This window comes from Cyclospora cayetanensis, unplaced genomic scaffold (genome assembly GCF_002999335.1).
Source record: "Cyclospora cayetanensis isolate NF1_C8 unplaced genomic scaffold, CcayRef3 CcayRef3_contig_63, whole genome shotgun sequence".
Classification (NCBI taxonomy): domain Eukaryota; phylum Apicomplexa; class Conoidasida; order Eucoccidiorida; family Eimeriidae; genus Cyclospora; species Cyclospora cayetanensis.
Window position 1 is genome coordinate 51,143 of NW_020312624.1, and position 27,635 is coordinate 78,777.

The 27,635-nt window shown below is 54.2% G+C and overlaps 5 protein-coding genes across 5 annotated transcripts; 3 read left to right on the forward strand and 2 right to left on the reverse strand.

Moving 5' to 3' along the window:
- LOC34621602 lies at window positions 1–1,947 on the forward strand. Its single transcript, XM_026335247.1, has 3 exons — window positions 1–105; window positions 1,385–1,579; window positions 1,909–1,947. Exons 1-3 carry the CDS (start codon window positions 1–3, stop codon window positions 1,945–1,947), a joined length of 339 nt encoding a protein of 112 aa, XP_026191032.1.
- Window positions 1,948–2,519: 572 nt separating this feature from the next.
- On the reverse strand, window positions 2,520–7,698 carry LOC34621601 (developmentally-regulated G-protein 2). The gene is made up of 14 exons (XM_026335264.1): window positions 7,684–7,698; window positions 6,995–7,051; window positions 6,658–6,698; window positions 6,185–6,372; window positions 5,720–5,847; window positions 5,402–5,487; window positions 5,088–5,133; window positions 4,891–4,953; window positions 4,582–4,662; window positions 4,293–4,405; window positions 3,499–3,653; window positions 2,924–2,964; window positions 2,694–2,769; window positions 2,520–2,569 (listed from the first exon to the last, which is right to left on the reverse strand). The coding sequence occupies exons 1-14, from the start codon at window positions 7,696–7,698 to the stop codon at window positions 2,520–2,522; spliced, it is 1,140 nt and encodes a 379-aa protein (XP_026191049.1).
- Window positions 7,699–8,655: 957 nt separating this feature from the next.
- Window positions 8,656–15,273, forward strand: LOC113146810. Its single transcript, XM_026335248.1, has 12 exons — window positions 8,656–8,769; window positions 8,956–9,388; window positions 9,614–9,814; window positions 9,965–10,464; window positions 10,612–10,950; window positions 10,987–11,096; window positions 11,264–11,621; window positions 12,314–12,447; window positions 12,541–12,666; window positions 12,984–13,213; window positions 13,342–13,842; window positions 14,669–15,273. Exons 1-12 carry the CDS (start codon window positions 8,656–8,658, stop codon window positions 15,271–15,273), a joined length of 3,651 nt encoding a protein of 1,216 aa, XP_026191033.1.
- Window positions 15,274–15,405: 132 nt separating this feature from the next.
- Window positions 15,406–17,232, reverse strand: LOC113146811 (radial spoke head 1 homolog). Its single transcript, XM_026335249.1, has 4 exons — window positions 16,962–17,232; window positions 16,353–16,486; window positions 15,762–16,031; window positions 15,406–15,624 (listed from the first exon to the last, which is right to left on the reverse strand). The coding sequence occupies exons 1-4, from the start codon at window positions 17,230–17,232 to the stop codon at window positions 15,406–15,408; spliced, it is 894 nt and encodes a 297-aa protein (XP_026191034.1).
- Window positions 17,233–17,470: 238 nt separating this feature from the next.
- On the forward strand, window positions 17,471–27,214 carry LOC34621598. The gene is given in 25 exon segments (XM_026335250.1): window positions 17,471–17,701; window positions 18,207–18,402; window positions 18,530–18,646; window positions 18,751–18,842; window positions 19,338–19,505; window positions 19,608–19,693; window positions 19,824–19,846; window positions 19,849–20,083; window positions 20,600–21,121; window positions 21,272–21,380; window positions 21,462–21,626; window positions 21,761–21,985; window positions 22,202–22,354; window positions 22,452–22,871; window positions 23,109–23,173; window positions 24,061–24,124; window positions 24,250–24,340; window positions 24,446–24,513; window positions 24,803–25,015; window positions 25,188–25,298; window positions 25,475–25,570; window positions 25,974–26,266; window positions 26,449–26,572; window positions 26,706–26,921; window positions 27,050–27,214. Coding segments are annotated over 25 exon segments (4,248 nt in total).
- The last annotated feature ends 421 nt before the right edge of the window (window positions 27,215–27,635 follow it).

A 27,635-nucleotide genomic window follows, 5' to 3' on the forward strand; every position in this document is an offset into this window, starting at 1 on the left:
ATGCGCGGTTTGTTGCTGGCATTTGCGGACTCTCCCTTGGAATTTGGAGTTGTTCGCAGCACGTGCCTGAAGGCCACGTGGCGCTTCTCAAGAAGCGTGGAGATGGTAATGCATGATACCGCTTTCCTACAAAGGATCCCCTTTCCTCCGCTTACCTCGGCATGTGCGTCGTGCGCACTTCCTAAGGGAGCCGGTGCACTATCACAAGCTGCATGCCAGCCTTCTCCTTGATTGCTAGAGAAGTGCCTGCTGGAGTCTTTCGAAGAGGCCTCGTGTATGTGTATGGGTGTCTGTGCATGCGTGTCTGTGAATGTCTGCACCCTTGCACGCCTCAGGATCTGTCCAGCCGTATCTCTTTGGCAGCAGAGAACTCTTCCTTTTTAATCCCGTGACAACGCAAGTCGTTCTTTTCAGAGTGCAGCCCGTGAAGAAGAAGCTCCTCTGTACCGCCACCACGAAGGACAGCCGGCAGATCGAAGCACGTAGACACGCACACAGACACACATACATCCATACATTCAGCGATATACATAGCGCTACGCGCACATCCATATATATATATACACACACTATGCTATACACATATATATATGTATATACACCCCCACACATCCAGGTCCTCCGGTCTAAATGAAAAAAGCGCTTTTTTCCTGCATGTTTACGTGTAGCCTTTTAATGGATGTCTCTCTATGAACCGCGTTGATCCTCTCTCCTTGAACACCGACAGACGCCTTCATGGCCTCTTGCCGAAAGCAACGCTCCGAAAAGAGCGTTTTATTCGGACCACTCGATGCTGTGGAAATATAAAATACTTCTAGACTGATCGATACACGTATACATGCTTTTTGTGCATAATACACGCGTGTTTGCACACGGTAGACCGCCGTCCATGTATCGCGCTTCGTTTTTGAAATGCCTTTTCTACTAAAACTCTTTCCAGGAGTCTTCGCTCGCCATCGTTTAAATCCCATTCTACACTTTGCAATCGGCTGCCAGCTGTTGTTAGAGCCTAGTTTTTTTTTCAGGCGTAAGGACACCTTTCTTCATCCATCTGGCGTCATTGTGTCGGCTCTTTCTTTGAAACTGCTTATTTGCAGGCGTTCCTTCAAGTGCGCATACAGCCAAAGTTGGCATTCGTGCCCGAGATATTTCTTCATTTTGGCAAACAATACGCAAGGGAGTAAGAAGCGTCGCCACAATCCCTCTCGCCACCCTCCACTGCATGCATCTTTTCGTCGTACAACTGCACCGCGAGGGCATTTCGTGCTATTTCTTCTTGTGTGGACTCCATGGGAAAAAACATGTTGCGGGCTTACTTTTCTCTCTAGATGCCTCTTCTCTGCATAAGATGTCTCGCGCCGGATGCGCGAAGCGGCAGCATTAGGTGACACAGCTTTTTTGTTTTGTCCTTGTCAGATTCCTTGATCACGAGGCGCGGAGCGATATCTTGGCAGTCTGCAAAGAGGCAACGTTCGACACGTTGCTTGGCGTTGGCGAGGATGCGGATGCAGCGAAAGATCAAATTCTGAATCGACTCAGAGACGCTGCAACGTTTTACAAACTCGTCATCACTGAGGCCGTGAGTTGATGCCGCTGATGGTGGCTGCATCAGGGGTGGGATGGGGGTGAGCGGTTTAAACGTGTGATCACCGTAGTTCGATAAAAAGGCCAGAGGGGAGGCTGATCTTATCCTGCGGCTGCCGAGCGTGCTTGGATCGCTGTTTTGTGTGGATGTGTTGTGTGAATATGATGTATGTATATATATCTATATGTCAATGTACTGTGTGTATGGGTATGTATATGTATGCATTCGGTGTATGTATGTATGTATTTTGTGTGTATGTGTCTGTGCCTATGTGTGTATGTGTACGTACACTGTGTGGCTCTAAACTGTGTGTTTATCATCAGAAAATCATTTTGCGAGACCCCAACGCAGAGGAGGACTAGAGACGTAACTGCGTTTCGCGGGAGGGTAGAAAGTGCAAGAGCAGCCTGCAGGATTCGGCACATACAAGGCGCGGACGTAGGAAGGTGTCAGCGTGCAGAGTTCTATCAGTGCCGTTGCGAATGGATGCTTGCGAACTTAGTTCGACGGGCACGCATGTGCACAGCGTGGATGAAGATGCTGAATGCAGGAGGTCCTCTTGGCGCTGCCCGAGCGGCAGCGTTGTACTTGCTATCGCGCTCAGTGCTCTTTCGTAGGCTGCTTATGCCGCGTGCGCCTTTGGTTTTTCTGCAGCTGGTGCTTTTATTGCAGTGCTGCGTTGCTGAGAGTTCTCTGCTCGATGTAGCAAAGTGTGGGAGCCTGTCGCTCCCTGTGCAACAAACAGTGCTAACAAGCCCCCAGGGGAGGGGGAGGTGTATTTAAGTTTGAAGAATAGTTTAAAAGGCATCCCGTGAAGGTTCTAGCAGGCGACACTACGCGGGCCTCCTGCTACTTGCTGCCGCTACAAACCTCTCTGCGTGGTGGGTGGGGTTGCTGGCTTGAGGTTTATCCGTGTGTGGGGGTGGGCTGCTATCTAGATTTTCTTGACTATTTGAAGGACGTCTTCGTCCTCCAATTCGTGCCCTACGCGCACCTCGCACGCATTCGAACGCTCGCAGCTCGGGCTGCAGCTCGGGCAGTAAAAGTATTCTTACAAGCAGCAACGCAGCTCAAGAGGCAGCCTAGACATTTAAAGAATGACACGTACCGAGTCCAACATGCTGAGGCTGGTGCTTGGCGCTGGCTCCCCACACAAATGCATACTTGAAGTCCTTCAGTAAATCCTAAAATGCAAAAGCGCAGAGCTACATTTTACGAACGTGCACCTCACTAGCAGCAGCGGAAGCAGCCCTTCCCGCAGCGCGAGCAACCGAAGTGCGCTGCAGGAGCACCCGCAAGCCTCAACAGCAATCCAGCAACAAGAGCAAAAAAACTGACTTTGTGGATCAGCGACACTGCATTGCCAACAGTGCAGGGCCCTGCATAGCCACACATCGACATATAAACAAATCTCTATACATGTGCATATATATAATTAATAGGAATACATATAATATGCATACGCATATATAATATATAGCTACACGCACATACACATACAAACACCCCAACTCGCAAGTCACATACCCAGACAGGCATGCAAAAGCATGCACATATGTATATATATATATTAGCACGCATGCGAAGCCTGCTTTAAGGAGAAGCTCTAAACAGCAATCTGCCCGTAAGGTGTACGCTCGCACGCATGCATTGACGCTTTGAGCAGCCAGCTACGCACTAAACAAGACCCAAGCAGGCAATGCAATGCGTCTCCCGTCCTTCATGAGAGTGGCCCTCCCCACTTCCCCCAATGCTGGAACACTACTCTTAAATGCGTGACTCGATGTCTCAATCAATGTCTGCTTCTCGCTAGGGAAGGAAGCACGTTCCACGTGTGTGCCCTGAAGACACTTAACGGTGCGGTGATGGGTGAGGGTGTCGCTGCCGGTTAGGGAAGTAAGTCTCCTGTTTACCACGCTGGCCTGTGAGGATTATAGGGTCGTCAAAGTCTGGTAAATGTCCTTTTTTCTTTGTGTATACTCTGCAAACCTCCAAAGAGTCGAAGACCTGCCGCTTTAGCCGTTCCAAATTCCAGCCAGCCTGGCTGCTGACAACAACGCTGTTCGGTCTGCACACACGTAGCAACACCCCCCCAAAACACAAAAAATCACACACAGACAACCTCCCATCACTCACACACAAAAATGCAACAACTCACATACATGCAGAGTGAGGGAGACAGCCAGCTATGTATATATATATATATATATATGTATATATATACGCACACATACATACATACATACACGCACACACACAAATACACTCCTGGTCCCGCAGATTTAATGGAAGGAGAAGCTCTGATGAATTATCATACCCTACTAATATATGCGCTCGCATGCATGCACTGACGCTTTGAGCAACCAGCTACGCACAAACAAGACCCAAGCCGGCAATGCCCCTGCCGTCCTTCACCAAGGCAGATTCTGCCCTTCTCCTCTTCCCCCCGTCCTGAAAAGCTGAAACGCTACTCCAAAATGTGTGATGAGATGTCTCAAGCAATCTTTAATTGCCTGTAGGGAGGGAAGCACGTTTTGTGTGTGTCCAGTGGGGTCCTCCGGTGTGAATATACAGCGTACCACACACGCATGCCCCCTATACTTCAAACATTTTCGACGCCCACATACAGCACCTTCCGCAAGCAGCACTGTTGACTGCGTATTCAGCCGTAAACAGGACACCCAGCGCCACAATGGGGAAACCTCACCGCCTGGCGATCTCATCAATTTCTTTGATCGAAAGCATGTCAACCTTATTGTAGACATAGATGCACTTGAGGAACTTCCTATTCCCCTCAATGACGTCAATGAAATCGTCGGTCTAAAGAAACGCGCGCAGCAAAGGGTTTCTTCAAGACCCTCCTTAAAAGAAGAGAAACGCAGCTTCGAATGCCGGATAGATATATATGTCTATGTGTACATAGAGTATACATAGACATATATATATAAATGCGTTTTGGGTAAGTGCTAACGCCTTGCGTTGTGGTCTTTCCTTACACTGCAGTCCTCACGCACAACGATGTCTGCATTGAATATTTTGTATTGGTGCAGAATATGCTGCACTGCCTTTTGCGTCAGCTGCATCCGGCGAGTTCATAGCACAACACAGCCTAAGCATCTCTAAACCCCAAACCATCGGCAAAAGGTCACGACAGACACCCGAAAGAAGCGGACGTCTTGAGGGCACCTAAAACGAAGCCGCTTCCACGACAGCAAGAAAACTCCCAAAGGCCTACGCTTTTGCAGCGGCATTTTTTCGAGCAGCAGCCTTTTTCGAGCAGCAACTCTGAAAGCCTCCTGACATACCTCAGATTGCGGTACAATGAAGTTGACGGTAAGGCCTCCTGCCTTCTTTGGCTTGAAGCTGACCTGCAGCCCACAACAGCACGACGCTGTATTCGCCAAGAGAAATCTCGCAAGTGCCGCTCCTGAACCACTTGGACAGCATTTACGCAAGCCTCTCAAAACCGCTACAGCGCGCAATTCTATCCTAAAAGACGCACATTCGCGGGCTTCTTGTTCAGCCGAATACCAACAGCTTCAAGTTCCCTGCAAGTCAAGGCAGCAACAGCAACAGCATCACCGCGTTCTGAAGTGCTGTCCATGTTGCCGTTCGAGCCATGGAGCTGCTCTCCTACGTGACTACGCGATGCCTGCAGCCGTAAGCAGCAGTCCTAAGCAGCAGCCCCAAGCAGCCTCCTGCAGCCATGCATGCGTGCAGTTTCAGCAGCAGAAGCTGCAGCAGCACCAACAGCAGAAGCTGCAGCAGCACCAACAGCAGAAGCTGCAGCAGCACCAACAGCAGAAGCTGCATTACTTGGTGAGGAGCCGTTGCTGAGTGTCGTCTTTCGTGCTGTCCAAAACCATCAAGACCAAATCGCAAGAGTGTGCAACGGCAATCACCTGACACCCCATAAACACAAAAACATCTCCCTAAGGGTTGCGGCTATTTTTGGAGAGCGCGTAAGACGAAATTAAAGTCCTTCAGCAGCCGCTCTGCGTCTGCCTGCCTCTGGAGAAGCTTGAAGGTTGGACAGCAGCAGCCGCTCATCGGATTACAGCTGCGGCGAGCATCGCAGCAAAAAAGACTGTCTTTTAAAGAGTCTTCCCATGACGCGTCTGTGCCCTTTCCTACCTGTCTACCTCTGCCCCTGCCCTCCGCCGCCCCTTCAATAATTCCAGGAAGGTCCAACAGCTGAATCTTTGTGTTCTCCACGAAGAAGACGGACGGCTGGCAGGTAAGCGTGGTGAACTCGTAGGCTCCTGCGTGTGCCCACATCGAGCGAGAGAGAGAGAACGAGAGGGCGAAAGAAAGAAGGGGAATACAAGTCGATTGAGCGCCGCAGTCTGAGCGCTGGAAAAGCCCACTACCTCTTTCCATCTTGCTGAAGAATTCTACGCTCTCCCCGCACAAAAGGATTTAAAGTGCTCAGCTATTTTTGCATGGTGTATGCTCCACCCCCCCAACCAAACCCCCGCAAAAGACGGACAGAGAAGGCTGCATGCAGAAAAGGCCTCTCCCCCAAGAATTTCGTGCAACGTCGCTGGCTGTCAGGGGAATTTTCAGTGGAGCTGCTGCTTCCTGTACGCCATCCCTTACCTACGGCACTCCGTTCTTTTGCAAGGCCTTCTTCTGCGGCTTCTTCTGCCGTCAGAGAGTTCATCAAAGTGCTTTTGCCAACAGACGGAAATCCAATAAGACACACGCGTGCATCACCCTGCCGTGCAACATCAAAACCTTCTCCCTTGGCGCCTCCCGTGCTTTTTGATCCCTCTATCAACTCGGACCTGAGAATACGAACGACATACCGCCAGACGCCCCCATATGTTTCCGCGCATCCCCATGTCTGCATCTATACGCCTCCCTTTCGCGTGTAGATCTCGTCAAATTAGCGCGTCTTCAAGCGGCGAGGTCAAAGCCGCAGCAGCTCGCAAAGGCTCGCATCTATCGAACCATAAGTGTGTGTATGTGTATGGATGTACTTAAGTGCGTACGCATATACGCATAGGTATATGTATGTATATGGGTATATATGTTTATGGGTATGTATGTGTATGGGTGTGTATGCTCACCGAAGCCTAGCGAGTTTGGCCTTCAGGCCGCCTAGGTGGTGCTGCACATGAAATATGCCACCATATATGTATATATAAATATATATATATGCATATATATATATATAGACATATGTACGTATATATGTATACACATGTATACATACATATATAGATACATACAGATGCATGCATACATCTATTTTTGTACATATAGGCGTACAGACCCTTGGACCTCGTAATCCCTACACAAAAAACGACTCTTTTTTCTTCCCCGAACGTGACGTGCTGCAACGCAGGAGCTGCGCTACACTGTTGTTTATCTCTTTCCTTTCCCTTCTCCCCCCACGTCACGTACTTCCGTTGCTTTATTTTTCTGTGTTCGTGAAATCTCGAACTCAATCTCTTTGATGCGCTGAGCACACAAAAGACAGCATCAACCCGCATGAGGAGAAGACGCTGGCCCCATCGATTGCTGACGCTACATACGCATGCCATGAAACCGCTAGAAAGACTGCAGAAAGCTACAGACATACACACGCACATGCGCACAAATCCTACGAACGCCTGTTCCGTTGACAGAGCCGCAGCCGTATATACACAAGGCAACCTGTGGCGACGCGTCGAGGCAACGGAGAAATCCGAAACGGCAAAGTATGCAGAGCGACATATGCAGCAGAGAGAACCACAGATGCAGAGAGAAGAGAGATCAAAAGGAGAAAAAGAGAGAGAGAGACAAGACAGCAAGAGACACCAAGCAACAACAGCGTGTATGCACGTTTGCTGAAGGCTTTGAAAGCGACAAATGAAGAAGCAGAGAGAAAGAGGGCAAGAGAAACAGAGAGAGAATAGGGCAAGAGACAACAAACAACAACAAAAACGTGTATGCTGCGTGTGTGTCGAAGCCATTTTCTTCGGAAAGCCTTTCCAGGGTACATGCGCCACACGGCATCCTCTGCAAAGCGTGTGTATACAAAGCAGGAAGAGGAAGGCAGCCGCATGGGCAGGGAGATGGGTGACAGAATGCATCAGCCTGGGCTTGCGGACCTCCAAGATCCCCATCTTCGGATGCTTCTGGTGTATCAGGAGAACAGCCGACGCATGCGAAAGCCTTAAGAATCCCTACTGGAGGCAGCGAGAGACGGAGACAAAGAGCGCGAGGGAGAAAAGGTCGCTCCGAAGAGAGAGGAAGCCTGATGGATCCTTAGGAGAGACAGACTGGGAAAGCGAAGGAGCAGCGCAAACGTCGAGGGTCCACCTGCCGCTGCAGGTGAGGTTGCTACCAAGCAGTGTAGGTTTCCTTGTGGTGTTTCCACTACGTTCGAGAGTGCACTGCGTGAGCCCTCATACGGCCAGCCTGGTCTTCATTTCGTTGATGGCACTGCTACAGACCTCCCTCGCTCTGCGAGATGCTCAAAAAACGGGGTAAAAGGAAAGGCAAGAAATACGCTGCCTGGCAACGCAACAACAGCAGGAGCAGCGATCGCCTTGCGTGGCTTCCACTGGTTGCACCACCCTTTACCCACCGCCTTTTCCCGAAATGACTGCTTTTTTGCGAAAAAACGCCTTCCCAATGCATCCGCGAAACGCTCCGCCGGCTGGAAAGGCAAGGCAAGGGCCCCCCCCTTGCAGCGGGGGGCCCCCCTCCCTGAAGGCTCGCCCCTCCCCGCCATCGACCCCTGTTGACAACAGCGAGGAGAGACGACACCTTCCTCCTAAACTGCAGCTTAGCGGTCTGGAGTGACGCTGCATGAAACGTTTTGAGCTGCGTAGGAACATTTTGAGCTCCCAGTGTGCGAGAATTGTCTAACCCAACGCCACCTCGCAGCTCTGTGTTGCAGCCTGCCGACTGACTCGACAGTTGCTGCTGCGTTTCATTGCATTCCCCCTGCCCCTCCTCCTCCTGCTCCTTCTTCTTCTATTGATACTTTCGATGAAACGCTGAAGCTCGTCACTTCTGCGAGGCAGACTCGAGGCGGGATACTGGCATCCGCAGTGCCGAGCGCCCTCTCGACGTCTATGTCCTCGACTTCTCCACTAGCGTCCACTGCAGTTGCTGCTGCATCTGCTGCTGCTGTTGCTGCAGCTGCAAGGCATTCCCTTTGGCTTGCATCCAAAGCAGCAGCGCCAGCAGCAGGCTTACCCCCAAGGCTGCGAATCGATCGCCGCTTCCTGGGGTGTACTGCAGCAACACGGCACCACGTCTCAACAACAGCAGCAACAAGAGCAACAAGACCAACAGCAGCAACGAAAACAGCAACAACAGCAGCAGCAGCAGCCCAGGCCGCTTCTTCTTCTTCCTTCCCAGCAACTGCAAAGACAGCGGATGCAATTGATGGTTCTGAAGCTCCCCCCAGTGCCTATGGCCGTCCTTCTCTTGCAGTTGCGTTGGCAGCGCTTGCACGTGCCTGTCAACGGCAGAAGCAGCAACAGCTGCAGCAACAGCAGCAGCAACAGCTGCAGCAACAGCAGCTGCTCCTGCTGCAGCAAGGGCACCAGCTTTTTGCTGCCGCAGCATCAAAAGCAGCTCTCGCAGAATGGAATCTGCAGCAGCAGCAGCAGCTGCAACAGCCGCAGCAGCAGCAGCACCGGGCGTCTGTGCCGGGGCCCCTTTTCTGCTGCTTAGCGCTGCATGCATGCGCAGCATTCTTCGCGTTGCCTCAGATGCAACAGCTTCGAGCATGCTCACGCAGCGCCGACCTTGCAGCTATTGCCCACTCTATTCATGCCATCTTAGGAGGGAACCCACTCAGCAGCAACAATACACGCAGCAGCAACAATTCACTCAGCAGCAACAGTACACTCAGCAGCAACAATACACGCAGCAGCAACAATTCACTCAGCAGCAACAATTCACTCAGCAGCAACAATTCACTCAGCAGCAACACTGCATCAAGCAGCAACACTATATTATCAAGCAGCAACAACTTACGCAGAGACAACAGCAGCCAAAACATTGCACGGGAAACACCTCCAGTAGCACTCCAGGAGGCTTCTCTCTATGCTGTTTATCAACAAGCCCCAGTACATCTGCTTTGTGCGCATCTCACAGGGCAGTGCATGCGGTTGTTGCTGCCTCAGCTCGGCTGTTGCAGCAGCAAGCACGCAGCAACAGCCTTGACGGCGCTCTTGCGCTTGCTGCCGCATCTTCCTGAAACAGCGGAAGCACAAGCGGAGCGTGAGCAACAGCAGCAGCCACAACAACAACAACAGGGTAGGCAGAAGCTGCAGGAGCAAAGCCTGCAGCAGCAGCAGCATGAACTGCCTCCAGAGCGGCCGTCATTTGATGCCCCTCCCTTTCGACGCTCCTCCGTTGCTGCTGAGGTAGCGCATGCAGCCTTCTCAGAGCATGCGATTGCCTCAAGGGAAGCAGGTTTGCCGAGAGCAACAGGTGAAGCAACGTGTGTGACAGCTGCCTCGCACAGGTTCCGCAGCATGCCGTCTGTGTGGAGCAGCAGTCGGGCAGAACCCTCTGCGGCTTTTGTCTTCTGGCTTATTGCAGCTGCTCTAGAGCGTGCCTTGCTGCTGCTGAGGCGCACGCGGAAAAGTATGAGCAGCAGCGGCAGAATCAGCAGCAGCAGCGGCAGCCGACGAACGCTTACTTCAGTGGTGGGAGCTGCTGCAAGAACCGCCTCGGCAGCTGCTCTCGCCACTTCTGCAGGCAGCACTGCAGCAGAAGCAGCTGAGGCAGCACTTGCGGCTGCAATAGAGCTGCTACGTGCCCCTGATCTGAAGGCGCTGCTGCTGCTGCAGCGAGATGAACTCAAAGCACCCGACTTGATGGTGCTGCTGCATGCTGCAGCACAGGGACGTCTGCAGCATCCGGAGGTAATATAACCGCCTTCCTGTTGGGCTGCTACCGCTGCTGCCTTCTCACTTTGTTTGCGATTCGCTACAGCGGCGAAATATACTCTTGTTGCATGCGTGTGTGTGTTATACTCTCTGCACGTCCATGCCCGCCCGTACCTGGCGCAGCTTCTGCTTCTGCCGCTCCTAATTTGCGCTTTTGCTCCCTCCCTGCTCCCCTACGTCTGCACTCAGCTGATGCGTCTTCTTCCCGAACTGCTGCTTCAACACCTCGAATTCGTAAGGCCAGCGCAGCTGCTGCTTCTTCTCCACTCCTTAAGCAGGCTCCGCGTCTCTGGTGCGGCGTTCTCGGGAGAAGCAGCATTTACAGAATCAGCTCGAGTAGAAGCAAGAAAAGCAGCTGGGTTAGAAACGAGCGAAACAGCAACAGGAGAAGCAAGAGAAACAGCATCAGGGGAAGCAAGAGAAACAGCATCAGGGGAAGCAAGAGAAACAGCAACAGGAGAAGCAAGAGAAACAGCAACAGGAGAAGCACTCCGAGAGGTTCACTTTTCAGACGTTGCCGTGCAGGCCGCTCCCAAAGTCTTGCGCTTCTTGCAGAGTGACCAGTGTAGCCTTCGAGACGCAGCAGTTGCTTCGACTGTTTATTCTTCGTGCGTTTCAGGAGTTAGCTTGTAATGCCACAGCAGCTTGCAGCCGTATGGCTGCTACTCGCGCTTTTGTAGCTCCTGCTGCTGCGGCGTCTGGTTTGTTCTGCGGTTGCTGAAGATGTAGTCTCTGCTGCTGCTGCCTGTTGCTGCTGCTTCTGTTGTTCGTACAGCGTGTCGGTTCGGGGGGCGCCTGGCGCGCCATATGCCGCGGCGATTATTGCAGCCGCTGCTGCACGCCTTCCCGAGCAGCTGCAGCAGCAGCACGCGATGCAGACGCATAGCAGCCTTTTGAGCCGGAGCTGCGCGCGAAGGCGACTTTTCGACTTGCTCACGCTGCTTCGCGTGCTGGTGGAATGGAGAGTCTCAACCCCTGGCCTCTGGGCGCCTCCTCTTTTGAGAAACTTTGCAGCAGCTCTGGCAGCTCCCGCAGCAGCGGGGGAGCGCCCCCCCGCTGCTGCGCTGTCTTTGCAGCACCTGGTGACTGCAGCAGCGGCTCTCGTGCAGCTGCAGCTGCTGCAGGCGTCTTTTTGCTGCTGTGCGCTGCCAGCAGAGACAGCCTGCGTAGAGTTGGACTCCCGTGTAGCTTCGCGTGCGCCTACCTTGCGCATCCTTCCATCCCTCGGTGTTTTCGCAGCTTCCCTGGCAGCTGAGCTGCAGCAGCAGGGCCTAGCACACCCCTCAGGCAGCTGGGCATTGTTGCAGCAACAACAGCAGCAGCAGCAGCAAACGACCGTCACCAGCAGCGGCAGCGGAGGCACACGCAGCGCGAAGGCCGAATTGACACACGCTATTGCCTTCTGCTGGCAGCACTTAGCCTCTGTCGCCACTGCAAATGCAAAGGCAGAAAATGCAGCAACAACAGCGGCGGCAGAAACAGCGGCTGCTAAAACTGCACCAACAGCTACAGCAAATACAGCAGCAGCAGACGCAGCAACAACAGCGTACACTTCTCCAGAAATGCAACAAAACCAACAGCTATGGGCCGTCCTAATGCTCTGTCTTGCTGCCGGTGGCGTTTCCATGCCGTCTGCAACAGTTGCCTGCATCGTGAGCTCTCGGCTCTATCGGCAGCAGCAGCTTCTGCTGCTGCCTTCAGGGGTTCTTCTTGTAGAGGCTCTGTCAGACAGTCGCTCATGTTTGAGTGTTAGGTGCTTCCACTGTTTTTCGCAGTAACCGCTTAAAAGTGAGAAGTTGGGCGTTTCTTGTGCTTGTTGCCGCAGCGACAAGCGGCGTGGAGGGACATGTCTGCCATGTCTACAACGCTGCTAATTCAGCATCTGAGGGCTGTAGCGCTGGAAACGGAGTATTCCCTTCTGGATTTCTCGGAGGAGCAGCATCAAGAGCAGCAGCACGGGCAGGAGCACGAGCAGCAGTACGAGCAGCCGCACCAGTGGAGCAGCAAGAGCAACAGCAAGAGGAGCGACCGGAGCAACAGCTTCCAATGTAGCAGCAGCGGTAAAGTTGCAGCTGCTATATTGGAAGCGGAGTTCCAGAAGAGGTGTTTAAAGCTTCAGCAGAAGGCGGAAGTTGCTGCATTACTATGGCGTATTTCGAACACTGACGGCGCCATGCGGTGAGTCGCAGCGGCCGTCCCTCCTGCCGGCAGCTTCCTCTGTTTCGTGTGGTGTATATATATATATATGTGTGTAGTTGCAGCTGCGTTTCTGTTTGTGCTGCCCCTGCAGCGGCGCTGTGATTTTAAAGTGCTCTAGCTGCCGGTCGGCGTGCGTTGCAGCAGTACCTTGCATGGTGTCGATTTATGCGTCTATGCAAGATGTCGCTGGCAGCTACTGCTGCCACACATTCCCGCTCCCTGCTGCTCCTGATAATGGCCTAGTCTACTCCTTCTTGTATTTGTGCAGAAGCTCTGTTTTTTGAGGCTTGCTTCAGGGTTTTTCGCGGTGCCTCTGTATCCCCCACACCGCGGAAGCGTTCCACTGCAGCGCCTCCTCGCGCAAGGGCTGACGTTTTCACGCCAGCGCCCCCTTGTTCTGCCGCTGCTGTTCGCCATGCAGTGTGGGAACTGCCTTCCCCTACAGGCAAAGCGGGAGCGGCTTTGAAAGGCAAACAGGCCGCACCCAAACTCCTGGTGTTGCCGTCTGCTTCCTCTTCGCGCATTGGCGAAGAAGCAGAGGTAAGCCGAGCAGACACGGCGAGGGTTCTCCTGCGTGCCTCATTTGCCTGCTGTCTGCAGTATCACGAGCTGCCTGCTCTTTGCGTGCCGCGAAAGCCTTGCTTTTTCACGCAGGCGCTGCACTTTGCGCGCTGCCTGAACAATCCTTGCTGCCTCAGGACGCGTTGGAAGAATTGCTGCCGTGCGGCAGCAGCGTGCAAAGTGCGAGCAGCAGGCAGCAGCAGCTGCTGCTGCAGCGGCATCCGCAGCAGCCACAGCAGCCGCGCCGGCAGAAGACGCCGACGGGAACATTCGCAGCAGGAGCTGCTGCTGCAGCGGCATGCATTTCACAGGAACCCTCGTGCAGCATCCCTCCCCAGCCGAAGCTTCTGCGGCAGGAAACGCTGGCTGCGTCTGCCGTTACAGCAGCCGCAGACCGGGTTGCACGGAGAGTTGTTGTTCCCGAAGCGCTGTTGCTGCTGCTGCTACCTCCCTCCGCAGCAGCAGCAGCAGCAGAGGCTCCTACAGCACAGGACGCTCTGGAGAAGCGGGTGGCTGCTGCTACTCCGGCAGCAAGCGCAAGCATCACGGACGGCCCTCTTAATCGAAACAGCAGCGCTTGCCACAATCTTGACGGTGGGAAGAGCATCTACGAATTTAGCGGCGCCTCCAGCAACAGCTGCAGCAGCAAGGTTCTTTGTGTGCGTTCCCTGCGCTGGTGCGGCAGCCGCTGGTGGGAAGTGCAGAGGCGCTTCGAACTTCGGCGCTGGATTGCTGCTCTCAGGTGCGTTTCCTTCTTGCATGGGAGGCCTGGTGTTTTCGGTGTGTGTTTCCCTTTTCATGCTGCTGCTGCTTTATCTGGGTTGACGCGCGCTGTTGCAGTGGGGTAGCATTCGGCGGGTTATGGCTGTCTGTTCACAGGGATCGGAAAGATCTGATTGAGCAGCTCTTCGTGATGATTCAGCAGCAGCAGCCGCGGCAGCGGCTGCCAATAGGTGCTGCAGGGGAAACACACTGTAGGTAGTGGGAAGGGCGGGGTGAGAAAGCGCGAAAGGGGAAAGAAGAGGCGAAGTTGGCAGAGCAGCATCTGCTGCTATCTCTGTCCACTGGCGTCTTGAGCATGCAGAGGTCGCCCTTATTGTCGGATCCCTGCAGGCTTGCGCGTTTTCTGTGCTGTTTCCTTCATTTCCTGCGACCCTCTGGCCCATGCGCATGGGTTGCTCTCTTTTGCCGTGTGCTAATGTGCCTCAGCTGCTCGCATGCTCGCTCTCTGTGGAGCGCTTGTGAGCGCCCTGCACGATGCAGGTGCGGCTGATGCCTCTTCGCTCCAGTGCAGCAGCAAATGCGGCGCGGGAGTGCCACCTGCCCCTGGCAGCAGCAGCAGTTGCTGCTGCTGCTGTTGCTGCAGAAAGCGTTGCAGCACGAGCAGCCGTGTCTGTTTTCTGTGGGTGCTGCGCTGCAGGAAGCTCCTTGGGTATGCCTCTGGCCCTCTCCCTTGAGAGCAGTCCTAGGGAGGCCTGGTATCAGCAAGGGCAGCAGCAGCAGCAAGAGCAGCTGCTGCTACAGCGCTTGCTGCTGCGCTGCAGTCCATGGCAAGCGGCACCAGGCGACGCTCCGGCAGCAAACTCTCTCGTCTTGCGGCGGACGGTTGTTGCTGCTGACGCCAATTATGTGCTAGACTGTATGAAAATTGATGTCGCTCTCCAGCTGTTGCGGCCTACGTCCTCTGGAAGTAAGAGCAGCAGCAGTAGCAATGACAGCAGCAATAGCAGTGGCAGCAGCAGTAGCAGCAAAACGGCGTGTTGTGGAGACGGCTCCCGACCATTTCGTCGCATCGCCCTTCTCCTGCGAGATGCCAGCAGTAACTGCAACGGCAGGGTTGCTGCAGCTGTGTCAGAATTAGAGTCTTTGCTTGCCGCACTCCGTGGCTGGGAGGTATGCGAGCTATTGCTGCCTCTCGAGACTGGCCCTCTGGCCAGGGGGCTGTCTACCGAGGCGGGTACTGCCCTGCTAGCTTTTCTGCAGGGGGAGGCTGCCGGCTACACGCAACGCGATGCGCAGCCTTAAACCACAACTAATGAGGTCCCCCTATTTTCCGAAGCACTGGAGAGTGCGCCTTTTCATTTGCCATGCCTCTGCCTCTAAGGGGGCACAAACCCTGTCTAAAGGGGTTGTTCGTGGGGTTGTAGTGGACGGCCCTTAAAACGCAGGTGTCTCCTCCGAGATGCATTCACCTCTAAGAGACCCCTTGACGGCGTTTCGTGCCAGGGGCGAAGCAGCAATCTCTGGAGGCCTGAAAAGGGGGGCATGGGGGGCGCTATGGCGAAGAGTCTGAAAACTGTCTGCCGTCGATACAGCTGGCTGCTTGGCGTCTGCTGAGCGCGCCAGGCCTAAGAGACCGCCCCCGGTATATTGCGGCTTGTGGCAGCAGATAGAGCGACACAGAGAGGCAGATAGAGAGAGAGGCACAGAGAGAGGGAGCGGCTATTGGCGACTTGCTTGTAATCAGCGCATTCTCAATGTCCATTGGACTCCAGAAAGGGAGTGACGCTGACATTCTCTGTCTGCCAGGAAAGGAGGACCTGCTGGCTCTTTACCAGTGGCGCCCCTAGAGGTTCGTCCTCTCCCTTCGCTGCTCCTGCTGCTCGGGTGTCAGTAGGTATCACGCGCTGGCTGTACACCCCAGCAACTTCAGTTCCCGTGGGGAAGCGCCAGAGACCCTCGCCCTGCGGCTTGCTGTCGCAGAAGGTTCCCGAGTAGCTTGTCTTGTCTCTCCAGATCCAGTCACCCCGTACGAGCTGTCCAGCCACCCATTCGCCCTTCAGCTGCAGCACCACCACCAATACCACCAACACCACCGTTAGCAGCAGCAGCAGCGGATACAGATTCCACAGCATCTTTTTGCACCCTAGGCACCCAGGAACTGCCTCAAACGGGGAAGAGAGAAAAAATACGAGCGCCAATACCGAGATCCCTACAAAGTGCCAAATCAGGAACATCTAAAAAGGTGTTTTTTTGCACTGAAACACATGAGCGTAACGCTGGCTCTCTACCCAAACTAGCGACAAAAAGTAGAATTCAGGTGCTGAAAGCCACAAACAACGTCAGCGTGTGCTGCTCCACTGTATTTATATCTGTTTGCGCGCCTTTTGTTTGTTCTGGCCAAACGTGTACGTTCCCTGGCCGTTGTAGAGCCCCTTCTTCCATTCCCCAAAGTAAAAGTCGCCGTTCGCAAAGCGGCGGACGCCCATGCCCTCCCGCTGTCCGCAAAGAAACTCTCCTGGGATGGAAGCAACGGCAGAATACGCAGCTGTATCCGCATTACCAATGTAACAACAACAGTTAAAACAACAGCAAAAACAGCGACAGGAGCAACAGCAGCACCAGGTGCAGCAGCAACCACAACAGCAACAGGAGCTGCTGCTGCAGCAACAACAAAATATACAGACGACATTGGATGGTTCATTCTGGCTTGCCCCCATGCAGTCAGGTTTGCTTGTGTGTGGCAGCAGCTGCAACAGAACCCTCCTTCCCCCGCCTTAAGGCTGCTTCGCGGAACGGGAGCAGGCAGCTCGGCTCTCCCTGAATGGAGGCGGCACCTCGCGCTGTATCAGCAGGGGCAGCTGCCGCCGCCACTCCACGGAAGCAACTCTTAGCCTACGTCCCATTGAGATTAGCCTCGGCGCGGCTCTGTATGAGCTGTGGCCGCATGGCTCTGGCCCCCTGCATAGCGAGCTTAGCAGTATGCACCGCACCATGGAAGAAGCCTCCGTCGGAAAACGTGAGTCTGCCCTTCCCGTGCCGCTTCCCATTCTTGTAGAGGCCTTCGTATTTATCACCATTTGGAAACGCGTAGGTGCCATAGCCCTCGCGGCGGCCTTCTACGAGCTCTCCTTCAAAAGTGGAGCCGTCCGCATACACCGCGCGCCCCCTACCACTAAACTTCCGAGGGCTTTCTACAGGTGACCCCGAGTCGGTAGTGAAAGACACATAGATAGCAGACTTGTCAAGGGCCTCGTTCGCCATCGTGGCTGCCCCTTTTTTCGGCGCGTGGCGCAGAGCTGGGGTTACAGCTACCGCCCTCTTTGCCTAAGAAGATGGTGCGGCTGTTGCGGTGTCAGTACGCACTTTTTATCAAGAGGCTTCTGTGGTTTCCTAGGACTTGGAGCATTCCAGAACATCAGTTTCTTTGCCACACTTGCCTGCCTGTCTGCCTACCTACAAATGGATACAGGGGACGGACATACCGGCTGCTCTCGCCACAATGCGGAGGTCGTCACCTGCCCCCAGGTGTGCGCACACTACGGACTGCGTTTTCTCTCGCTGGCGGGAAGCGGGAGCCGTTCTTATGAAGGCCCCTTTCCGCGAATCTGTGCACTCCAGAGAGTTCTCTGGCGGTCTGCTTCAGGCCGCCGCTACGCGCTTAGATACACAGCTCCTGCAAGTGGAGGGCATGCACGAAAATCGGCATGACCGCTTTCCCCCCAATCCTTCCGTAAGTATGTACTTTTGGGTGCAGCTCTACTTTTTGGGAGGCAGTTTTCGACGGGGTGTAAAGGAATATGATGCGCTTTGGGAACTCCTAAGGAGGACTCTGGGAGCGCTACAGCCGCAGCCGACGGCTTGGAGCGGCGGAGCGGGCTGATGTCTGATGAGATTCTTGCGTTTCCTGCGTTTTCTACTGAGCGGACTCTTGCAGAAATTTCAACATTGACTTACCTGAGTACTTGATTCTAGCAGGCAAGGCAAAATAAAGCCGCTGGTTCTGCAGCAGAGCAGTACGCGCGGCAGCAGCAGCAGCAGCAGCAGCAGCCGCAGCGACGGGCGTAGCTGCTACGCATGCGCCTCGCTTACGTCCGAGTTCCCAATTTAGCGCCAGCCAGCAGCTGCGTGAAGGGGCTTCTTTAGGCATTCAGCAGACAGCAAAAATATATGCTCTGCAAGCTTGAGGCTGACGGACGCGCGCACTCCGTGTAGCTGCTCATGCGACTTTTCGCAAGGTCCTTGGTGGGAGCTTCTTGCAAGCATGTCGGAAAGCGCTGAACGCGTCTACAGCAACAGCAGCAACAGCAGCAGCGTTTTGCATGCGTTATATACACCCTTGCGAGGACACATTGAGACCAGGAGCGGCAACAGCTGCAACCGCAGCAAGAGCAACCACAACAACGGTGACACCCTCATCACACATCAGAAACGGCAGAGTCGTCTTCTTCTGCAGCAGCAGCTGCCGCTGCTGACGCTGCTGCTGCTGCTGTCCGCCCTTGCCGGCAGCTGCAGCTAAGACTAAGGCTGTCTCTCTAATGAACGCGTCCGGTGCAAGCAGTCACAGCCTTGACGAGAATAGCGTGCTCAGCAACACAAGCAGACAGAGTAAGCACACATCGCAAAGGAGCAGGAGCTGCTGCAGCGAAAATAGCATTCCCAGCCCCCTCAACTGCAAGCTACGCTGCAGCAATGAACATGCTGGTGTCAAAAATAAAGAGGGCAGCCTGCAACCCTCTGCTCAGTCCTTTGCATGCTCGCGTGTATCTGAGAAGGATGTAGGTGCAGCTTCAGCAACGACATCCTCTGCACCCGCAGCAGAAGGCTGTGCTGCGCAGACAGCACTAGAAAACACGGCAGCAGCACAAGAGACTGCTACAGCAGCAGAAGCAATTGTTGCAGCAGCTGAAGCGAATGTTGCATCAGCTGAAGCGAATGTTGCATCAGCAGAAGCTTCTTCAGTGGAAATTTCAGCAGAAGTGAATGCTGCAGCAGCAGAAGCTTCGTCAGTGGATAAATTAGCAGAAGAGACTGTTGCAGCAGCACAAGAAACTGCTGCAGCAGCACAAGAGACTGTTGCAGCAGCAGAAGCTTCTTTAGTGGAAATTCTAGCAGAGGCGAATGTTGCATCAGCAGAAGCTTCTTCAGTGGATAAATTAGCAGAAGAGACAGCTGCAGCAGCACAAGAGACTGTTGCAGCAGCAGAAGCGAATGTTGCAACAGCAGAAGCTTCTTCAGTGGATAAATTAGCAGAAGAGACAGCAACAGCAGCACAAGAGACTGTTGCAGCAGCAGAAACGAAGGCTACAGCCCCAGAAGCTTCTTCAGTGGATAAATTAGCAGAAGAAACAGCAACAGCAGCACCAGAGACTGTTGATGCAGCAACAACGTTAGCACAAGAGACTGTTGATGCAGCAACAGAAGCTCCTCCAGTGGACAGATTTGCACGAGAGAGTGTCACTATTTTCGAAACCCCTAGGGCATCAACGTCTGCGGTAGATGAGGATGATGTCGCAGACGAGACGGAGTTTTCAAGGGCAGGAGCGGCAGCCAAACCTCTTGCTGCTGCTGCTGCAGCTGTAGCTGCAGCTGCTGCTGCTGCTTCCTCGTTTAACAGCTCCGCTAGTAGCACTTCGGAGCTTTTAGCAGCTGCGCAAGGTGCAGCCGATGCAGAAATAGGTGTTCTATCGCGCACAAGCGCTGCATGTGCTACTGCAGAGCCTGAGTCAAAAGGGGGGAATGTGGGAGACACAGTCCTTTCATTCTTGATGCGGCAAAACGGCAGCCGCCACATGCACCAGCAACAACAACAGCAGCAGCAACAACAACACCAGCAGCAGCAACAGCGACAACAGCAACAACAACAGCAACAACAACAGCAACAGCAGCAGCAACAGCAACAACAGCCTCTCTTGTCGTCGGCAAGCCGCATGCTGCTCAGTGTAGGTAGGCGCATCGGCAGTGGGAGTATTGCAGCGGCGGAAAGTGCAGCAGCAGCAGCTGCCGCTGCTGCTGCAGCTGCCCTAGTTGGCGATACAGCTGGCTGTGCTCCAACTGCAGCAGCAGCAGCAGGTGGCTATGTTATACAGCTAGAACACGAACTGGCTGCCCTCAAGTATGTCTAATTCAAGACATGGGTTTTAGCCTAGCCATGCGTCTGCTGTTTCGTTGCTGTTGTTGTAGCATCGGTTACTATTTGGTTGCTGCATCTGTTGCTATGTGGTTGCTGCATCTGTTGCTATTTGTTTGTTGTATCTGTTGCTATGTGGTTGCTGCGTCTGTTCCTATTTGGTTGCTGCGTCTGTTCCTATTTGGTTGCTGCATCTTTTGCTATTTCGTTGTTGCATCTGTTGCTATTTGGTTGCTGCGTCTGTTGCTATTTGGTTGCTGCATCTGTTGCTATTTGGTTGTTGCATCTGTTGCTGTTTCGTTGTCGTATCTGTTGCTATTTGGTTGCTGCGTCTGTTGCTATTTGGTTGCTGCGTCTGTTCCTATTTGGTTGCTGCATCTGTTGCTGATGTTGCCTTTGGAGCGACTCCTGGTAATTATTCCATCGAGTTGCTCTATCTGCTTCTGCTGCTGTTGCTGCACGTTGTTTCTGCTTGAGTGCTGCTATGTTTCTGTTCGACAGGGAGCAGGTGAGCGTCTACAGGGAAGCTTTGCGGCATATGCCAAATGCAAAGAGGCCTAGGGAACCTGCCGCCTTCAACCTGGAGGATGCAGCAAAATGCTTTGTTGCAGCATTGCTCGCTAAAGGCATCATTCTTGGGGATGCAGCAGCTGCCACAGTCGGTACACCCCGTCCGCATGCATCGAGCGCCTGTGCTGCAACAGAGGGTGTAAGTCATGCGGCGGGGGGCAATTCGTCTTCCCAAGACAATGCAGCAGAAGACACAATGGCAGTGTCGCAGCAGCAAGAACCGGAAGGTAGGCTGCTAGCCGCCGTGGTGGAGGCGCTGGCTGAGTCTCTATCTACGCCCGTCGTTCCGCAGCAACAGCAATTGGAGCAACAGCAATTGCAGCAGCAAATGGAGGCAGCTAGGCAGCAGCACGAGACTGAACGTGTTTTGTTCCTTCAAAAGCTGCAGCAACAACAGCTGGAGGCGGAAAAGCAGCGCGATATAAACGAGCGACAGGCGAAGCAGATTGTACAGTGCGTATATTTTGTGCGTGGGGTTTGGTGCTTCCCTTGGCAGTTGTTCTTGCAGTGACACTTTTTAATTTCCGCTTCGTTCTATCGCAGCTTCTGGAGTAGTTGCTGCTTATGATTTGTGGATGCTGCTGCTGTTGCGACGCTGCCCAGGCTGACGGTAATGCTGACACAGATGAAGACAGAAGCAGATGAGCACAAGCAGCAGCAGCAGCAGCAGCAGCAGCGATTCCAGTCCGTTGAGCAGCAGCAAGAGGGGATGGCGAAGGAGTCTGAAGCAGCAGCAGCAGCAGCAGCAGCAGCAGCCAGGGCCCCAATGGCGGCAGCCGCAGGTTCGCCTGAGGATGAAGCAGCAGAAGCAGCAGCAGCAGCAGCAGCAGCAACAGCTCCCCTGCCATCTCGGCAGCAGTTCGAAGAGCTCTGCGATGCAGCAGCCGAGGCGTTTCGTCTTAAGTGTTCTCTCAGCGAGGTTGAGTCTCAGTTGCGTGAAATGCAGCTGCAGCACGCGGTAGGCTGGCTGGCACGCGGGTGCACTTTGCTGTTGCTGCTCCTGCTGCTGTCAGTATGTCAGTATATTGGGGAAGGCGCTTCCAGCCGCTTGTGCAGGACTGCTCCTCTTCGTGTTGGCTGTAATTCGTGCAGAGCCTTGCTGCAGAGCGAGATACGGCACGGGAGTCGCTACAGCAGGAGCAGGAGAGGCGTAGGGAGGAAGCACAAATGCAGCATCGATTGCAGCAGGAGCAGCAGCAAGAAGCGGAGACTCTGCGGCAGCAGTTGAAGGAGGTGCAGCAAGAAGCGGCTAGGGAACGGGAGGCGTTGCAAGAGCAGCTGCACAGACAGCAGGAAGAAGCCGAACGGCTGTTGCAGCTGAAGGAAGAAGCAGAAGCGCAGCTGCAGCGACAGCGAGAAGCCTCAGTTGCCCCCAGCACATCCAGCAAGCAGCGAGGTGTCTCTGCAGCATCTGAGGCGAAAGAACCTGCTGGATTTGCGGAGGGAGCTCTGACTCCCTCCTGCTGCAGCAGTACGCCACCCCTCTCGATACAAAGCGGCCTGGAGGTGTCTGGACACCCGGCGCACGAGCAGCTGCAGCAGCAACTGCAGCAGCAGCACCTTGCTGCTCTCCAGTTTGTCGTGTCATCGCAACAGGCTCTGCTGCAGCAGCAGCTGCACAGGCAGCAACAGAAACTCCGTGATCTTCGGGAGCTGTGTGCCAAAGAAAAGAAGCACCGCGAAGAGGTGCGACGCAGCCTGCTGTTTGTTGCCCCTGCTGTGGCTGCATGTAGAGAAGACATTCTTTAGAGCTGTTTCTGGCGGTTCATTTCGACTGTTGCAGGCTGAGGAACAAAGTCGCAGGCTGCTTGCTGCTGCCCTCGATCAGCAAGTGTTGCGTCTGCACGAGGATGGCTGCCTACACTCGGCGCCTTCGCCTCACTCGCCTTCCACCGGCAGCGGATATGCAGCATCCTTCCACAGACAGAATTCCAACGGCTCTCCAGCAGTTTCGAGCGGCGCTGCCCGCTGCTGCTCCCCTGAGTGTGAAGATATTGGGGGCTTTCAGCTGCAGATCCGTGGAAGACAGTGCGAGGAGCTGTCGCTAGTAGAGCAAGGGGTAGAGCTAGAGCAAGAGCTAGAGCAGGTTGATTCCGAGGAAGAGAAGCCTCAGTTGCTAGAGCGGCTGCGGCGGTTGCAGCACACCAACAGAAGTCTCTCTGCCGCACTTCGCGAATCGGTTGCTACAGAAGCCTCCCTCAGGGTTCGCATAATTATTGTCTGTTGCTGGAGGTGTACAGATGGAAGGAAGGGTGGAAGAACAGACGTCTTCCAACTGCCCGATGCTGCAGCGTTGAAGAGCGGCGTGTGATGCCGAGGGTGATGGGGAGTGCTGTTGCTGCTGCGGCAGGTTTGCGCATGCAGCCCGTCCTTACTGCCTGCGGAACCAAAAGGCAGTCGCTTTTGTGTGTGGCGCTGCGCTGCGCTGCTGTGGCTTCAGAGAGAATTGCAGCAAAAAACTCGAGCTCTCAGTGCCTTGTTGGATAGGCCACCGCATCACGCCAAGTATGAGAGGCGGGAAGTGCAGACATAAAGACGCCACGCTGACTTTATTGCGGATCAGGGGGAGGGGAGGAAGAAAGGGGTAGGAGGTGTGGGCTTTGCTCGCAGTTTAAGGATTGCAACACTGTTTGCAAGACTGTGCCTCTCTGCCTCTGCGTCTTAGGTTTTCGTGGTCGCTCGGCGGTGCAGACGTTGCGCAGCTTCGGCGGCTGCAAAACTTGCTGGAAGAAACACTCAGAGAGAACATTCGACTGCAGCAGCAGCAACAACATCAACAGCACCAGCACCAGCAGCAGTAAGGGCGGGGTTCGCCCTCCCCTAGGGTATTGCCATTGCCGCACTCTCTTTTTCTGTTCCTTTCCTTTGTTTATAGCCTTTCCTTTGCTTATAGCAGCAACACATGGCAGTGCACTCCCTCTTCTTCCCTTCCCTCTAGGCCCCATAGTTCAGGCCCGCTAGTGGGGCAGCGTTTGTAGGACCAACTACCCCGTGAGCACGCGTAGCTGCCTTCGGCTGTAGCCCACGACATGCTTTAGTTAAGGTATTTCTTAGAGGTGCAGCGGCTTAACAAAAGAGGAATTCACTTTTCCCGCAGGCAGGGAGGCCCTAGGCGCCTGGGTGGCGGTGCTAGCTGCCGGCCTAGTTCTTGCTCTCGAGTTGAGCGCCTTGGAAGAAGCGCACATTCCCCAGTGTCGAGAGGGGTGGAGGGCGAAGAAGAAATTAGGGGCGTAGCGTACAGTCTGGTGCGCGCAGGCTGTTAGGTCATTAGGTACTTGAAAGGGAAGTGAGGCGGCCCCGCCAGTCTTAAGAGTCTCATGCCGCGTATGGGCTAGAAGCGCTTTAGCCAGTCGATATATACATATATATTGGCGTAGAAGCTTTTTGGCAAGCAAGAATACACTGGAGAGCACAGAGACTTGTTGCCTTGAGCCTGCGGAAGATTCGCCTTTTCTCGCAATCTATTTAGCGAAGGCCTTCCCTAGAGGGCATTCGGGGGTTCCCTGGAGGGGAACGTGGATTAGACTCATTTTCCGCTGCTTTTCGCGTGTATGGTTCCTTTGAGAGCGTACACATTTCAGCATTTCTGGATCTGCGGAGGTCTGGTTCGTTGTTTGTACGGGGAAAAAGCGCCAAGTGCCTGGGGTGGTGATGAGAAACGCTTCTGTGGGGGTCGAGGGGGCCCGGCGTGACTTCGCGGCTGGCCTTGTCTGTGCACGCTCGCGGAGGTTGACTTGAGGGAGTCTTCTGTGCAGTTCGATTTTACATTTTGTGCAGAAAACGGCGTGGAGATTCCCAAAATGGCGGTTTCAGACGCTGCAGCCGTTGCCGCCTTCCCACCCAAGGTGCGTTAGCCAACATCGGAGGTAGAAGGGCTCCAGCCGAGAGCCCTTTACGCCCCCTCCTGTGCCTCCTCCTTTTTCTTTTTCCCTTTAATTGTGGAGCACAATGCCAATTGCCGGCGATTCGATATACCAAAATGAGGTTTGCGCCGCGCGCTGTGCGATTCACACGGCGTCCGAGCGGCAATCGCAGAGCGAAATGGAAGGCGGGATACGCATGTGCTTCTGTGTGTGTGTGTGTATGTCTGTCTGTGTGTGTGTGTCTGTCTGTCTGTCTGTGCGCGTGCAGCAGCAGCAACAGCAACAGGAGCAGCAGCAGTCGTTGTTCACCTTTGGCGCGGATCTCGCTCCGTTGTTGCAGGAGGCTGCAGAAGCCCTTCGTGGGCGCTCGGTGGTGTCTGTAAGCCTCATCAGCACTGCGGAAATCGCCGCTATTCTCCTGGCTGCTCAGAAGCTGAAGCGCCGGTTCGAGCGGGGAGACACCACCCTTCACCATGTGCTGCAGGTGAGCCAAGGCTTTCCTTTGCGCCTTTCACGGCTGCAGCGAGAAACGCAGGAAAATGCGAAAAAAGCGAAAGAACGATACTGCGGCCTGCCTAGCGCAGATCGGGAGCAGTAGGAGGGCGGTGTCAGCTATCTCAAAGCCTCAGACGCCTCATTACAATTTGTGGCGTTAGGGAAAAGTTGTTGCAACGGCCTTCTTCGAACCGAGCACCCGCACGCGCTGCTCGTTTGAGGCTGCAGCTCTCAGGCTTGGCGCTGGCGTGATCAGCAATGCCGATTTGAAGGTGAGCAACTATGTTCCCGAGTTTCTCCTCGGACTTGAAGGCCGTAAGGACGGTGAGGATGCATCGGCGTTTGCGGGAAATTCTTCATGCTACAGGCTTTTGTAGGGCTGAGGGCGGTTTGAATGAGGCTTTAATGGCTTCAAGACGCGAGTGTGTGGAGGGTGGGTGGTGTGCAGGCGGCGAGCTCCGTGAAGAAGGGGGAGTCTCTGAGCGACACACTGCGCATGTTTGCATCTTATTCAGACGCAGTAATCATGCGGCATCCGGATAAGGTCAGCAGCTGCCGTCGCAACACTGCTGTACGAACAGCAGGAGGGCTGACATCCTGCTGTTGCTAGGTCGGCCTTGTTCGAGCCGCATGCGTGGGAAAGCGCCGTGGGCTAATGCTCTGTGTATGATGTGTACTATGTATGTCCGTATATATATATATTTATTTATTTATTGGTTTATTTATATGTGTGCATACATACATGTATATATGTGTGTATGTGTACTGCTTATGTGTGTATGTGTACTGCTTATGTGTGTATGTGTACTATATATGTGTGCATACATATATAGATATGTAAATATATATATATATATATATATATATGTATACACGTAATTGTGTATGTATATATATGTGTATGTACATATTTATGTGTGTCTCTTAGGGTGAGTGTTTTTGCTCAGGGCAGCTGCGCTTCTATTTCCTCCCCCGAATTTGGATTTTGTTCTCCTGTTGGGGGCTGCAACGGAGGCGGCGCAAGCGGCAGCGAGAGGAAGTGCGTTTTGCTCTCCGGTGGAGATGGCTGTGGAGAGCATCCAACCCAGGCCTTGCTGGATTTGTTTACTGTTGCAGAGCAGCAGAGTCAATGGTTTAGCGCTGCAGTCACTGCCGTCCTCACAGGCTGCCAGGAGCACGCGTCGGTGAAAAAACCGCCTCAGCTGTCGCTTGTCTTCTGGGGAGATCTGAAATACGGCAGGTAGAACGGCACGCTCCGGATAAGAAGATCGACTACGCGTGTCTCGCAGCCCCTCTTCCTCCCCCGTAAAGTCTCCCCGAATCGCAGCGGCTGGCGCTTCTACATAGACGCCACGAAAGTGTCATGACGACTAATGCGTCGTTCTCGGCGGGAAGGCGGTGTGTATGGGGCGTGGTGCTCAGGACTGTACACTCCTTGGCTTTGCTGCTGGCGCGTCTCTCTGTGCGCCTCTTTTTTGTTCCTGCGCATGGCCTTCACCCCGACGAGGCCTTCCTGCTGGAAGTCAAGCATATTTTCAAGCAGCAGGTTCGTCCTCGAGGTTTGAAGTCACACGTTCAGAGGTTCTGGCGCGGCGTTTGCTGCACACGGAAGGCGGGAAGAGGAGGCTTAGATACGAAAGCTCCTCCATCTCTGGAAACTCTGAGGTGCTGTTTCTCAGGGTCTTGATCCAAATGCGTACTGCTGCCTTTCGGATTCTCTGTCTTCCGCTTTGCCGCTTTGCGACTTCCTGTACGTTACCCGCGTACAGCTGGAGAGGATGCCAACTCCCGAGGCACCCCCCTTGGCGGCTCAAGGGGGCACGGAACGCAGCGGAAATGCAGAACTCACCATCACAAAGGCGTTTCTAGAGACCTATGGGAAGCCGGATCTCAAGGTGCGCAACAATTCCACTTCAGCCTCGGGCGAGGGAGGCATCTGCTTTCAGTTGTTTGCGAAGCTTTTTTTTGTACTTTCGTACGGCGTGTTGTTGCTGCGTTCGCTCTGTCTGTCTGCGTCCTCCAGGTGCTGCATCCGCTGCCGCGTGTGTCTGAGCTCTCTGTGTGCGTGGATGCCTCACCGTTCTGCTGCTACTTTCAACAGGCAGCCAACGGTCTTTTTGTGCGGATGGCGCTGCTGACGCTTTGCCTCTTGGGAGGCGTCAGAGAGGGGAGGGAGGGAGGAGCTTAAAAAGCAGGAACCGAAGGAGGATCCTGTGGCGTTGTGTGCTTTTTTGGCGAACGCTGACATAGAGCAGCGATACGTTGAGGGTGCTCGGGGATAGAATAAAGACAGCGTCGAGAGTCTTTTAGTGACTGCTGCTATGGTGCCGTCTGCGGAAACGCAGCGACAGACGCCGCTCCAGGCCTTTGCATCAGGCGGGGCGGGCGGTCTGTGCCGAACACAGTCTGGGCATAAGAGGGCATGGTGAAAGCATTCGGAGTAGCGTTTAGGACTAATAGGCTTTGGAGCATGCCAGAAAAACAGGCAGGCGCTGAAACTGAACAGCGTTGGGCAAGCGGCACAAGCGTTGTCTTTTGACTTCAGCGACCTGTCAAGCAAACGGGATCGTTGCAAGCTTCCCGGCGCGCGTAAAGTAGAGAAAGAAGTG

Bases quoted from the DNA above. Each gene is read 5' to 3' on its own strand.
- LOC34621602 (XM_026335247.1), top strand. From the start codon at position 1: ATGCGCGGTTTGTTGCTGGCATTTGCGGACTCTCCCTTGGAATTTGGA. The intron at 106-1,384 runs GTAATGCATGAT...CGGCAGCATTAG, and splicing joins TCTCAAGAAGCGTGGAGATG to GTGACACAGCTTTTTTGTTT. The intron at 1,580-1,908 runs GTGAGTTGATGC...GTTTATCATCAG, and splicing joins AACTCGTCATCACTGAGGCC to AAAATCATTTTGCGAGACCC.
- LOC34621601 (XM_026335264.1), bottom strand. The intron at 6,373-6,657 runs GTGAGCATACAC...TCGTATTCTCAG, and splicing joins GCCAAACTCGCTAGGCTTCG to GTCCGAGTTGATAGAGGGAT. The intron at 4,406-4,581 runs GTAAGGAAAGAC...GCGTTTCTTTAG, and splicing joins TTGTGCGTGAGGACTGCAGT to ACCGACGATTTCATTGACGT.
- LOC113146810 (XM_026335248.1), top strand. From the start codon at position 8,656: ATGTCCTCGACTTCTCCACTAGCGTCCACTGCAGTTGCTGCTGCATCT. The intron at 12,448-12,540 runs GCAGGAGCACGA...CTTCCAATGTAG, and splicing joins CATCAAGAGCAGCAGCACGG to CAGCAGCGGTAAAGTTGCAG. The intron at 13,214-13,341 runs GCGAAGAAGCAG...TTTTTCACGCAG, and splicing joins TGCTTCCTCTTCGCGCATTG to GCGCTGCACTTTGCGCGCTG.
- LOC113146811 (XM_026335249.1), bottom strand. From the start codon at position 17,232: ATGGCGAACGAGGCCCTTGACAAGTCTGCTATCTATGTGTCTTTCACT. The intron at 16,032-16,352 runs GCGCGCAAACAG...GTGGTGCTGCAG, and splicing joins TTGGCCAGAACAAACAAAAG to CTGAAGGGCGAATGGGTGGC. The intron at 15,625-15,761 runs GTCAGCGTCACT...TGCTGCCACAAG, and splicing joins TTTCCTGGCAGACAGAGAAT to CCGCAATATACCGGGGGCGG.